General features: G+C 38.2%; 1 protein-coding gene across 1 annotated transcript in view; it reads right to left on the bottom strand.

Annotated features, from left to right (window-relative positions):
• The window catches only part of LOC141322215 (uncharacterized), a 39,161-nt gene extending 25,383 nt beyond the window's left edge, over positions 1–13,778 (bottom strand). Inside the window, exons 1-4 of the mRNA XM_073833416.1 lie at positions 13,602–13,778; positions 12,986–13,114; positions 12,478–12,671; positions 12,134–12,281 (exon numbers count right to left, since the gene is read on the bottom strand). Coding sequence (XP_073689517.1) covers positions 12,134–12,281; positions 12,478–12,671; positions 12,986–13,114; positions 13,602–13,778 — 648 coding nt within the window. The remainder of the gene's footprint in view (positions 1–12,133; positions 12,282–12,477; positions 12,672–12,985; positions 13,115–13,601) is intronic.
• Positions 13,779–14,990: the final 1,212 nt, after the last annotated feature.

Here is a 14,990-nt window from a genome sequence, read left to right as displayed (position 1 = left end):
AGCAAAATGTTATTATTGCTTCCTTTACATCCACCACTTCTGCTTAAATGTCATTGTTACCTATCTGTACAATTTTTGTGTGGATATTGCTTTGCTGGTGACTCCTGTTATAAGACATCACTCTTAAGTGCTACATAACTAAGAATCAATAAGGAAGACGGTGCCCAGTTGGCACATGCATTCACAGTAATCCTCTGCTAGTTTGGATTTTAAGTTTACAGAATTGAAAGGGTTACACTTTAAAATCAACACACAGACACATACACACAAAATATAAAATGTTGCCATCCAGTTTCATTTGTTAAAATTAACTATATTAGTTAACATGACCAATACATAAATAGCATTTATTAATGTTAATTAATATTAAGCTAAAAAAAGTATTCATATAAAGTTTATGTACTGTGAATTAACATGAACATGAACACAGTTCATGGGGGTGTACAGCAATACACAATAAAGTGCTCTATAAACTCTTCATTCTTTCAAAATATCTTTAAAAATCAAGTTGAGTATTTTAACGGGGTGATATATATATATTTATAACTGATCTTAAAATTATGGTTTTCAGATGTTTTGAAGAGATAACAGTAACGTTTGTTTTGTTGTCAAAGTTTGTCATAATTTTTTATTATTATTATTTTATATTCAATAAATAACACTATGTAAATATTGTCTATCAATGAAGATAAATTGATCATGCTAAAAAGTTGTATTTTTTAAAATCTTTTGCTATGTGACTGAATAGGACAAGTTCATGGTACAGTTAAGTAAAAAATAAATAAAAAACAACAACTGCAAAATACGAACAATGAAAGACTAAGTGACCCTTTATATTTTCTCAAAATATCAGACTCTCAAAGATCAGACATATTTATGTAATTAAAATACATATGTGCATTTTTTGTTCAAAGATGGTCTGTAGGATGGCTCTCTACTCTGTCACCCTCTCTGCCTCTCACCCCTCCCCCCTGCAATAATGAGCTTCTCTGTGCCTGACTGAACGCACACACATACTGTAGAGACATTCACCAGAGTGACAGCAGGTTTCTGAGTTATTTTTTTAATTTTCTTTAATTCATTGAAGCTTGTATAAAATTAATATTTCCAGCACTTGCTCAGAATGATTAGATCTCTGTGTGAAAAAAGTTTTAAAGAGTTTGGATGCTGCACTTTAAAGATATAAAAAATTAGGGTTATGTTTTTTACTATATCTTTAAAAAATCACCACGTCAACACCGTTCGAGATATCCAAAATCCGCTCGCAATTTAACATCTTCAGAATCTTCTCTTCATGTTAAAAAAGTTTGGTGTGAACAGCTGGTTGTTCTTAGGAGTAGTGTGAATTTGTTTACTACCTGATTTTTCAAAAAATCCACATTCAAATCAAAATAGCCGGCTTTCTGTTGGTCTTAGCTAATGAGTTTGATTTAGAAAGTTGTCCAGATTGATGAGAACAATATAAGTACAGAGTTTGGTGACTGTAGGAAAAACTAACCCCCCAACTTTTGTCAAAAGATGGCGCTATAGAGTGCCTGCTCCACGCCCATTTATGACCTTTTGCCAGTGTCTAACTATCATTAATATTGATGTGTGTGTTGAGTTTCATGAAATTCTAAGCATGTTATCTGCCTCGAAAAGACAGGAATGTAATTTTAAAGTTTGACACGTTGCCATGGCAACAGCATTTGATTTATCATCGACCCCTTTACATATTCTTATCGGCCGTGTTTTGACATTATTTTGATGAAGTTTAAAGAAAATCGAGTAAAATTAAGAGGCTGATTTCAAAGCATTTTGAAAATGACACGTTTCCTGCTGCCAGTTGGTGGCGCTATAACTTTGACTCATAATAGTCACATTTATGGAATCGGCATCATACAAGGAACAAACTGGTGAAGTTTCATCAGAATCAGGCAATGTGTGCAACAGTTATTAGACACTTCCTGTTTCTCATTTCTCGCCATAACTTTGTCGCCTTGCCACGGCCAAACCGTTCGAGATATCAAAAATCTCCTCGCAATTTAGCGTCCCCAATGTCTTGAGATCATGCTGACCGAGTTTGGTGACAATCCCATGGAATTCCTGGGAGGAGTACGTTAAATTCCAGAGCATGCGCTTTTTAAACAGCCCTAAATATCTCACTTCCTGTTGCGTGGAGCCTATGACATAGAGTACAAAAGTTGTTTGGCTCAGTGAGATCTATATGTGTACCGAGTTTCATATGAATACGTGCAAGTATGTGTGCGCAGTACATCAAGTTTTCAAACTGTGTTCCAGGGGGCGCTGTAGAGGCCCTGAACCATGCCCGGGTCCCAGCCTCTGTGGCGTCCGGACGACGGCAGATTCCGACGTGTGTGCAAATTTTCAAGAGTTTTTGAGTATGTTAAGGCCCCCAAAAGTGCCCCAACGGTTGAAAAAAAAAAAAAAAAAAAATTAAAGCTGCAAGCAGCGATGAACGGGCCCTCGCACCCGGGCTCACCGCCGACCGGTGGCTTTAGGAACACAGCAAACGGTGGGCAGTATGCTTTTAATACAGTAAATGTAGGAAAAATAGATCAAAGTCACTTAAATGTGCCAAACTTCCTGCTGCCAGCTGGTGGCGCTATGCCTATAACTGATTATTGGCATGTAGATGTGTTCAGGCCAGCACTTTGATCAAACATATGAAGTTTGGTTCAGATTGACCTTGGTATGTGTGAGTTAGTGCAAGATATGATATATCCTGCTGCCAATAGGTGGCGCTATAATAATATCTGTATATTGGCCTTTAGATGTCTTCAGGCCAGGACTTTTACCAAACATGTGAGGTTTGAGGCAGATCGGACATTTTATGGCTGAGTTATAACAACTTTTATGTCCATGGCGAAACATCAAACTTTGTCAGGCCGCCATGGACACGCCCTTTGACGAAAACTCAAGATCTTCACAATTTAACATCTCTAAGGCCTCGAGATCAGACTGACCAAATATAATGTTGATATCATTAAATCTCTAGGAGGAGTTTGGTACAAGTCATTTCCTATTGCCAACAGGTGGCGCTGTGATTATAATAGAATATAGGCCTTCAGATTGGTTCAGGCCAGGACTCTTATCGAACATGTGAAGTTTGAGGCAAATCGGACATTTTATGGCTGAGTTATAACAAGTTTTATATCCATGGCGAGACCACGAAATTTGCCAGGCCGCCACGGACACACCCTTCAACGAAAACTCAAGATCTTCGCAATTTAACATCGCTAAAGCCTTTTTATTAGACTGACCGATTTTGGTGTTGATCTGATTAAATCTTTTGGAGGAGTTTGTTGCAGAGTACAGCATGACACTTCCTGGTGCCAGCAGGTGGCGCTATGAGTAAAACTGAATATGGGCATGTAGATGTCATCAGGTCAGGTGTGTTATCACACATGTGAAGTTTGGGGCAGATCGGGCATTTTATGCCTGAGTTATAGCAACTTCCTTTTTCATGGCGAAGCATCGAAATTTGCCAGGCCGCCACGGACACGCCCTCCGATGAAAACTCTAGATCTTCGCAATTTAACGTCACAAAGGGCTTTAGATTAGACTCACCAAATTTGCCGTTGATCCGAATAAATCTCTAGGAGGAGTTCGTTCAAGTATGACGCCTGAAAATGGCAAAAATTACACAAATTTTGCTAAGAAAATTAAAAATAACCGACTTCCTGTTGGGTGTCAAATTTTGCTCCAAGAGGCTTTTTTGTAGGTATTGGTGAGCTACATGTGTGTACCGATTTTCGTGCATGTACGTGAATCACAACTGAAAGCGCACACCGCGGAACGTGTAAAGGTGGCGCTATCGAGCCATTTTGCCACACCCACTTCTGCAACCCATATCAGACGTAAATTTTCGCCAGGTCTGATGTGTGTGCGAAGTTTCATGAGTTTTCGGGTATGTCTAAGCCCTCAAAAATGCGATTCATTTTGGAGAATAATAATAATTAAAGCTGCGAGCAGCGATGAACGGGCCCTCGCACCCGGGCTCACCGCCGACCGGTGGCTTCAGGAAAACAGCAAACGGTGGGCAGTATGCTTTTAATACAGTAAATGTAGGAGAAATATGTCAAAGTCACTTAAATGTGCCAAACTTGCCGCTGCCAGCTGGTGGCGCTATGCCTATAACTGATTATTGGCATGTAGATGTGTTCAGGCCAGCACTATTATCAAACATATGAAGTTTGGTGCAGATTGACCTTGGTATGTTTGAGTTAGTGAAATATATGAGATATCCTGCTGCCAACAGGTGGCGCTATGATAATATCTGAATATTGGTCTTTAGGTGTCTTCAGGCCAGGACTCTTACCAAACCTGTGAATTTTGTGGCAGATCAGACATTTTCAGGCTAAGTTATAACCACTTCTATGTCTATGCAGAAACATCAAACTTTGTCAGGCCACCACGGACATGCCCTTTAATGAAAACTCAAGATCTTCACAATTTAACATCTCTAAGGCTTCAAGATCAGACTGACCAAATATAATGTTGATTTAACTAAATGCAATCAATGCAAGGACTTCAGATAAATGCCAACTGTGAACCAGTATGCTACAAATGATGATAAGAACATGATTCATGATGATAGCAAAATGTTATTATTGCTTCCTTTACATCCACCACTTCTGCTTAAATGTCATTGTTACCTATCTGTACAATTTTTGTGTGGATATTGCTTTGCTGGTGACTCCTGTTATAAGACATCACTCTTAAGTGCTACATAACTAAGAATCAATAAGGAAGACGGTGCCCAGTTGGCACATGCATTCACAGTAATCCTCTGCTAGTTTGGATTTTAAGTTTACAGAATTGAAAGGGTTACACTTTAAAATCAACACACAGACACATACACACAAAATATAAAATGTTGCCATCCAGTTTCATTTGTTAAAATTAACTATATTAGTTAACATGACCAATACATAAATAGCATTTATTAATGTTAATTAATATTAAGCTAAAAAAAGTATTCATATAAAGTTTATGTACTGTGAATTAACATGAACATGAACACAGTTCATGGGGGTGTACAGCAATACACAATAAAGTGCTCTATAAACTCTTCATTCTTTCAAAATATCTTTAAAAATCAAGTTGAGTATTTTAACGGGGTGATATATATATATTTATAACTGATCTTAAAATTATGGTTTTCAGATGTTTTGAAGAGATAACAGTAACGTTTGTTTTGTTGTCAAAGTTTGTCATAATTTTTTATTATTATTATTTTATATTCAATAAATAACACTATGTAAATATTGTCTATCAATGAAGATAAATTGATCATGCTAAAAAGTTGTATTTTTTAAAATCTTTTGCTATGTGACTGAATAGGACAAGTTCATGGTACAGTTAAGTAAAAAATAAATAAAAAACAACAACTGCAAAATACGAACAATGAAAGACTAAGTGACCCTTTATATTTTCTCAAAATATCAGACTCTCAAAGATCAGACATATTTATGTAATTAAAATACATATGTGCATTTTTTGTTCAAAGATGGTCTGTAGGATGGCTCTCTACTCTGTCACCCTCTCTGCCTCTCACCCCTCCCCCCTGCAATAATGAGCTTCTCTGTGCCTGACTGAACGCACACACATACTGTAGAGACATTCACCAGAGTGACAGCAGGTTTCTGAGTTATTTTTTTAATTTTCTTTAATTCATTGAAGCTTGTATAAAATTAATATTTCCAGCACTTGCTCAGAATGATTAGATCTCTGTGTGAAAAAAGTTTTAAAGAGTTTGGATGCTGCACTTTAAAGATATAAAAAATTAGGGTTATGTTTTTTACTATATCTTTAAAAAATCACCACGTCAACACCGTTCGAGATATCCAAAATCCGCTCGCAATTTAACATCTTCAGAATCTTCTCTTCATGTTAAAAAAGTTTGGTGTGAACAGCTGGTTGTTCTTAGGAGTAGTGTGAATTTGTTTACTACCTGATTTTTCAAAAAATCCACATTCAAATCAAAATAGCCGGCTTTCTGTTGGTCTTAGCTAATGAGTTTGATTTAGAAAGTTGTCCAGATTGATGAGAACAATATAAGTACAGAGTTTGGTGACTGTAGGAAAAACTAACCCCCCAACTTTTGTCAAAAGATGGCGCTATAGAGTGCCTGCTCCACGCCCATTTATGACCTTTTGCCAGTGTCTAACTATCATTAATATTGATGTGTGTGTTGAGTTTCATGAAATTCTAAGCATGTTATCTGCCTCGAAAAGACAGGAATGTAATTTTAAAGTTTGACACGTTGCCATGGCAACAGCATTTGATTTATCATCGACCCCTTTACATATTCTTATCGGCCGTGTTTTGACATTATTTTGATGAAGTTTAAAGAAAATCGAGTAAAATTAAGAGGCTGATTTCAAAGCATTTTGAAAATGACACGTTTCCTGCTGCCAGTTGGTGGCGCTATAACTTTGACTCATAATAGTCACATTTATGGAATCGGCATCATACAAGGAACAAACTGGTGAAGTTTCATCAGAATCAGGCAATGTGTGCAACAGTTATTAGACACTTCCTGTTTCTCATTTCTCGCCATAACTTTGTCGCCTTGCCACGGCCAAACCGTTCGAGATATCAAAAATCTCCTCGCAATTTAGCGTCCCCAATGTCTTGAGATCATGCTGACCGAGTTTGGTGACAATCCCATGGAATTCCTGGGAGGAGTACGTTAAATTCCAGAGCATGCGCTTTTTAAACAGCCCTAAATATCTCACTTCCTGTTGCGTGGAGCCTATGACATAGAGTACAAAAGTTGTTTGGCTCAGTGAGATCTATATGTGTACCGAGTTTCATATGAATACGTGCAAGTATGTGTGCGCAGTACATCAAGTTTTCAAACTGTGTTCCAGGGGGCGCTGTAGAGGCCCTGAACCATGCCCGGGTCCCAGCCTCTGTGGCGTCCGGACGACGGCAGATTCCGACGTGTGTGCAAATTTTCAAGAGTTTTTGAGTATGTTAAGGCCCCCAAAAGTGCCCCAACGGTTGAAAAAAAAAAAAAAAAAAAATTAAAGCTGCAAGCAGCGATGAACGGGCCCTCGCACCCGGGCTCACCGCCGACCGGTGGCTTTAGGAACACAGCAAACGGTGGGCAGTATGCTTTTAATACAGTAAATGTAGGAAAAATAGATCAAAGTCACTTAAATGTGCCAAACTTCCTGCTGCCAGCTGGTGGCGCTATGCCTATAACTGATTATTGGCATGTAGATGTGTTCAGGCCAGCACTTTGATCAAACATATGAAGTTTGGTTCAGATTGACCTTGGTATGTGTGAGTTAGTGCAAGATATGATATATCCTGCTGCCAATAGGTGGCGCTATAATAATATCTGTATATTGGCCTTTAGATGTCTTCAGGCCAGGACTTTTACCAAACATGTGAGGTTTGAGGCAGATCGGACATTTTATGGCTGAGTTATAACAACTTTTATGTCCATGGCGAAACATCAAACTTTGTCAGGCCGCCATGGACACGCCCTTTGACGAAAACTCAAGATCTTCACAATTTAACATCTCTAAGGCCTCGAGATCAGACTGACCAAATATAATGTTGATATCATTAAATCTCTAGGAGGAGTTTGGTACAAGTCATTTCCTATTGCCAACAGGTGGCGCTGTGATTATAATAGAATATAGGCCTTCAGATTGGTTCAGGCCAGGACTCTTATCGAACATGTGAAGTTTGAGGCAAATCGGACATTTTATGGCTGAGTTATAACAAGTTTTATATCCATGGCGAGACCACGAAATTTGCCAGGCCGCCACGGACACACCCTTCAACGAAAACTCAAGATCTTCGCAATTTAACATCGCTAAAGCCTTTTTATTAGACTGACCGATTTTGGTGTTGATCTGATTAAATCTTTTGGAGGAGTTTGTTGCAGAGTACAGCATGACACTTCCTGGTGCCAGCAGGTGGCGCTATGAGTAAAACTGAATATGGGCATGTAGATGTCATCAGGTCAGGTGTGTTATCACACATGTGAAGTTTGGGGCAGATCGGGCATTTTATGCCTGAGTTATAGCAACTTCCTTTTTCATGGCGAAGCATCGAAATTTGCCAGGCCGCCACGGACACGCCCTCCGATGAAAACTCTAGATCTTCGCAATTTAACGTCACAAAGGGCTTTAGATTAGACTCACCAAATTTGCCGTTAATCCGAATAAATCTCTAGGAGGAGTTCGTTCAAGTATGACGCCTGAAAATGGCAAAAATTACACAAATTTTGCTAAGAAAATTAAAAATAACCGACTTCCTGTTGGGTGTCAAATTTTGCTCCAAGAGGCTTTTTTGTAGGTTTTGGTGAGCTACATGTGTGTACCGATTTTCGTGCATGTACGTGAATCACAACTGAAAGCGCACACCGCGGAACGTGTAAAGGTGGCGCTATCGAGCCATTTTGCCACACCCACTTCTGCAACCCATATCAGACGTAAATTTTCGCCAGGTCTGATGTGTGTGCGAAGTTTCATGAGTTTTCGGGTATGTCTAAGCCCTCAAAAATGCTATTCATTTTGGAGAAGAATAATAATAATAATTAAAGCTGCAAGCAGCGATGAACGGGCCCTCGCACCCGGGCTCACCGCCGACCAGTGGCTTTAGGAAAACAGCAAACGGTGGGCAGTATGCTTTTAATACAGTAAATATAGGAGAAATGTCATAAGTCACTTAAATGTGCCAAATTTCCAGCTGCCAGCTGGTGGCGCTATGCCTATCACTGATTATTGGCATGTAGATGTGTTCAGGCCAGCACTATTATCAAACATATGAAGTTTGGTGCAGATTGATTTTGGTATGTTTGAGTTAGTGAAAGATATGATATATATTGCTGCCAACAGGTGGCGCTATGATAATATCTGAATATTGGCCTTTAGGGGTCTTCAGGCCAGGACTCTTACCAAACCTGTGAAGTTTGAGGCAGATCGGACATTTTATGGCTGAGTTATGACAACTTCTATATCCATGGCGAAACATCAAAATTTGTCAGGCCGCCACAGACACGCCCTTTAACCGAAACTCAAGATCTTCACAATTTAACATCTCTAAGACCTCTAGATCAGACTGACCAAATTTACTGTTGATATCATTTAATCTGTAGGAGGAGTTTGCTACAAGTCATTTCCTGTTACCAACAGGTGGCGCTGTGATTATAACAGAATATTGGCTTTCAGATGTTTTCAGGCCAGGACTTTAATCGAACATGTGAAGTTTGAGGCAAATCGGACATTTTATGGCTGAGTTATAACAAGTTTTATATCCATGGCGAGACCTCAAAATTTGTCAAGCCGCCACGGACACGCCCTTCAACGAAAACTCAAGATCTTCACAATTTAACATCACTAATGCCTTTATATTAGACTGACCAATTTTGGTGTTGATGTGTATAAATCTCTAGGAGGAGTTGGTTGTAGAGTACAGCATGTCACTTCCTGTTACCTGCAGGTGGCGCTATGACTATAACTGAATATGGGCATGTAGATGTCATCAGGTCAGGAGTGTTATCACACATGTGAAGTTTGGGGCAGATCAGACATTTTATGCCTGAGTTATAGCAACATCCTTTTTCATGGCGAAACATCGAAATTTGCCAGGCCGCCACGGACACGCCCTCCGATGAAAACTCTAGATCTTCGCAATTTAACGTCACAAAGGGCTTTAGATTAGATTCACCAAATTTGGCGTTGATCCGTATAAATCTCTAGGAGGAGTTCGTTCAAGTATGACGCCTGAAAATGGCAAAAATGACACAAATTTTGCTGAGAAAATTAATAATAACCGACTTCCTGTTGGGTTTCGGATTTTATCCCAAGAGGCTTTTTTGATGATAAGAACATGTAATTCATGATGATAACAAAATGTTATTATTGCTTGCTTTACGTCCACCACTTCTGCTTAAATGTCATCGTTACCTATCTGTTCAATTTGTGTGTGGATATTGCTTTGCAGGTGACTCCTGTTATAAGACATCACTTTTAAGCGCTACATAACTAAGAAAGAATCAATTAGGAAAACGGTGCCCAGTTGGCACATGCATTCACAGTAACCCTCAGTCAGTTGGATTTAAAGTTTACTGAATTGAAAGGGTTAAACTTTAAAATCAACACACAGACACATACACACAATATATAAAATTGCCAACCAGTTTCATTTGTTAACATTAACTATATTAGTTAACATGAACAATAATTAAATAGTATTTATTAATGTTAATTAATATTAAGCTAAAAAAAGTATTCATATATTGTTTAATGGTAAAATAGTATATTTTAACATTAGTTTATGTACTGTGAATTAACATGAACATGAACACAGTTCATGTGGGTGTACAGCAATACACAAAGTGCTCTATACACGCTTTTTTCCTCAAAGATGGTCTTTAGCAAGACAGCATGTTCTACTCTCTCTCCCTCTCTCCCTTTCACCCCTCCCCCTTCAGTCTCTCTTCAGTCACTTAATGGTGACTAAACACAGACACTCAAGGCAGAGTGACAGCAGGCTTCTGATTTCTTTTTTTAATTTTCTTTAATTCGTAGAAGCTTGAATTAAATTGATATTTACAGCACTTGCTCAGAATGATAAGATCTCTGTGTGAAAAAAGTTTTAAATAGTTAAGATGCTGCACTTTAAAGATATAGAAAATGACGGTTATACATCTTTAAAAAATCACCACGTCAACACCGTTCAAGATATCCCAAAACCGCTCGCAATTTAACATCTTCAGAATCTTCTCTCCATGTTAAAAAAGTTTGGTGTGAACAGCTTGTTCTTCTTAGGAGGAGTATAAATTTGTTTACAGCCTGATTTTTCCAGAAATCCACATTCAAATCAAAATAGCCGGCTTCCTGTTGGTGTTAGCTAATTAGTTTAATTTAGAAAGTTGTCCAGATTGATGAGAACAATATATGTACAGAGTTTGGTGACTGTAGGAAAAACTAACCCCCCAACTTTTGTCAAAAGATGGCGCTATAGAGTGCCTGCTCCACGCCCATTTATGATCTTTTGCCAGTGTCTAACTATCATTAATATTGATGTGTGTGTTGAGTTTCATGAAATTCTAAGCATGTTATCTGCCTCGAAAAGACAGGAATCTAATTTTAAAGTTTGACACGTTGCCATGGCAACAGCATTTGATTTATCATCGACCCCTTTACATATTCTTATCGGCCGTGTTTTGACATGATTTTGATGAAGTTTAAAGAAAATCAAGTAAAATTAAGAGGCTGATTTCAAAGCATTTTGAAAATGACACGCTTCCTGCTGCCAGTTGGTGGCGCTATAACTTTGACTCATAATAGTCACCTTTATGGAATCGGCATCATACAACGAACAATCTGGTGAAGTTTCATCAGAATCAGGCAATGTGTGCAACAGTTATTAGACACTTCCTGTTTCTCATTTCTCGCCATAACTTTGTCGCCTTGCCACGGCCAAACCGTTCGAGATATCAAAAATCCCCTCGCAATTTAGCGTCCCCAATGTCTTGAGATCATGCTGACCGAGTTTGGTGACAATCGTATGGAAATCCTGGGAGGAGTACGTTAAATTCCAGAGCATGCGCTTTTTATACAGCCCTAAATATCTCACTTCCTGTTGCATTGAGAAAATGACATAGAGTACAAAAGTTGTTCAGCTCAATGAGTACTATATGTGTACCGAGTTTCATATGTGTACGTTCAAGTATGTGTGCTATATGGCCCTCAAAATTCCAGGGGGCGCTGTAGAGTCCCCTTGCCACGCCCCGGTACCAGCCTCTGTGGCGTCCTGATGGCCGCAGATTCCGACATGTGTGCAAATTTTCAAGAGTTTTTGAGTATGTTAAGACCCCCTTAAGTGCCCGGAAGGTTAACAAAAAAAAAAAAAAAAAAAAAAAAAAAAAAATAAGAATCCTTAGAAGAACAATAGGGCCTTCGCCCTTTTGGGCTCGGGCCCTAATAAGAAACGGAGCAGATCCAATAGGGTCCTCACACCATCGGTGCTCGGGCCCTAATAATAAACGAAGCAGATCCAATAGGGTCCTCACACCATCGGTGCTCGGGCCCTAATAATAATAAAAAAGCAGGGATACAAGTGAATTGCTGAAGCAACCAAACAAACTGTTGAGCTGTACCTTTGTGGATGAAGTCTGTAAATAAGGCCTTCGCTCCTGATTATGGCGGTGAGATGACAGCAGCTCCTGCATGAAAAGCGTCAAATAAAACTCCTTGCCATGATCTACTCGTACCTGGTCCCACATACCATAGGCAAGTACTGCAGGCCTATTGGATAAAAAAGTGTTTTATTTTGTGCAAAACTTTTCAAACTTAACTGTTATTAGTTATTCTCAGTATAATAGGCTTCATAACAATATACTGTAGATGTTCAACAGTTATTATATGTTTTATATTCTATCATGAATGGTAGCCATGTGTATGCACTTTCTTTAGTGTCCACAATAATAATAATTGCCATTACCTGAAAACATCTTCATAGATGGCAAGGTTGTTTTTTATAGGCATTGTAGAATGAGCAACAATCTTTTTGCTAAAGCCATCAATGGCTAAAACATGGGTGACCCAAAACATAGCCAGTTTTTCGTTTTGGTCCATATGAACCTTTTGACCCATGTAATCAGCTTGATATGGTATGGGGTTGAGATTGCGGGCACCCTAAGAGAGATAGGAAAACAATGCAACTATTTCACACAAAAAAAATCTCATTAGTCCTATACGGCTGCATATTTTACAAATATAACCTAATGTCTATTTGTGTCTCTATCAAAAAAGTAAAATGAAAATTAGGGGTTTGTTCTGATTATAGGCTTAATATAAATATCTGCACGTTTTTAATCTTAATCTAAGTAACTGCAGCTAAACAGCAAAAAAAAAAAAAAAACACAAAAAAAAAAACATTATATCATATTTACACATAAATTCCATCCACATATTTGATTATGTATTAGAGAGAGGAGACAGTAACAGACCTGACGTCTTGCTTCATGGTATGGCTGATGCATAGTTCTGAGCGCTGATCCAATTCGTATCTCTGCAGCATGCACTCCTTTCATGGCGAGATACCCCTTCATCATCTTTCTTCCATATGTAGGTCCAGTCTAGAAAATAAAAAATATACATGTCTTTTTCTACGTTCCAAATATTTACCAACTGATGTCTGTTTCATGAAATAAAACGTTTTTGTGTTATAGAATGTATCAGTGTTGTGAGGATTATGTTAACTGTGACTTAGAAACTATTTATAAACAATGGAAGGCTGAGAGCTGAGGCTATTTATTGGGATTTATGTACCATTCGTAATAAACGGGCAATAAAAGATGCCAGCCAAATAAATTTGATAAGACATATAAATGCGGGACATACTGTGCATATCACATGTTCTCTCTCTCTCTCTCTCTCTCTCTCTCTCTCTCTAATTCAATTTCAATAGGGCTTTATTGGCATGAAAGTTTTTTGAAACAATGTTGCCAAAGCATATACAAAAAACACAATAAAACAGTTATATGAACAATAATAAAATAATAATAATAAATGTAATACTCTCTCTCTCTGTGAAAAAAAAAAAAAAAAAAAGCAGGATCATACCTCGGTTATAGCTTTTGCCACCTCCAACTCCAAATGTGCGTCAGGGAGTCCCATCAAACTTAATCCATTTTCACTGCAAAATCTCCTCACGTTTCTAGCGGAACATCCTCTTGCTCCCCCATTTACTTGTGATATCTGCGCTGAGATTTCTGTGGATGACAGGCCTTGTTTTGCCATGTCTAAAATCATAACTGAGTAAGGTTCTAAAGACACTCTGTCAAATGTGGCGGTCTTGTCACGTGAGTGCTAACCACATCCGGTATCGGAATATGAACAAACGGGCCTTTTTTTCGTTTCTGTTTTTAAAGTAATTTTATTTTTTGATATCCGAAATAGAAAGTGAAATTCAAATCATTTTTAAAATTTCGCTCATCTCTTTTTGACACTGAAAAAGAGAAACGGTTTGTATTTTAATTTTATATTTTGTATTTTAAAACAAAAATCAAATAACCACTTGTTTTTTGTTTTTTAATATCCGTTTCTGAAAGGAAAATCCAATGACCAAAATATACACGGACCCCCTAGCTACATCTGTCTCGTTCTCTGCTCTCATCACTGGCTGTCAGCACGACTGCAGACACACCCCCTCTTGAAATTTCGGCATTACAAGTTTTGCAAATCGCTATCCGTGGGTCTTTCTCGGATATACTGATATACGTCCACACCGCAGATGTGTTCAGACAAGCACGTGCAGGCTGCGGTTTCTGTTTGCGTCAACATACTGTTTCGGCCGTGTTGTTTCGGTGATAAAAGTCTTTCAGCCGAAAACCGAAAATGCCCTTTTGGGCCATTTTCGGTGGCCGAATATTCGGTGCATCCCTAATCATTTTACATCCAAACAAAAGCATTCACGTACGAAAAACACTCAAATGTGTTCATTACAAATAAATGATTAAAACTACAAAAGCTGTTTAATTAAATGCATTGATTACATCTTTTCAAACAAAAGCTCTCCATTGACTTTGTATTGCAAAAAAAAAAAAAAAAATCAGAACAATGTCTAAAAGCTGCGAAGTGAAAACTGTGTTTAATAAGCTGTTGACCTAAAAAAAAAAAAAAAAGTGTTTAAGAACAAAAGTAGTGTCATGTCTTTATTACAATGAGAACTACCCGCTGGAGGGAAATTTACCGGCGACAGTAAACATTCATTATTTAACCATGTCAAAGGATTATTTCAGCACCCTGAAAGGAAGAGATATTTTGAGAAACTACATTTTATTGGTCTATGTCAGTGCTTTTCCTTACCTTCCTTTTGATGGAAAAATGATCCAACTGAGTGGCCCAACGTTAAATACCCTAACATCTACAACTGTTTGTGTCCTTAAACACTCATTTTCTGAGTCGACAGCTTATAAAATGTAGTTCTGTGTTTTCTAGCTTGTTTACTGT

Source organism: Garra rufa, chromosome 1, assembly GCF_049309525.1.
Source record: "Garra rufa chromosome 1, GarRuf1.0, whole genome shotgun sequence".
Taxonomy (NCBI): Eukaryota; Metazoa; Chordata; class Actinopteri; order Cypriniformes; family Cyprinidae; genus Garra; species Garra rufa.
Note: the sequence above shows the minus strand (reverse complement) of the source record. Positions and strands in the feature narration are given on the sequence as shown.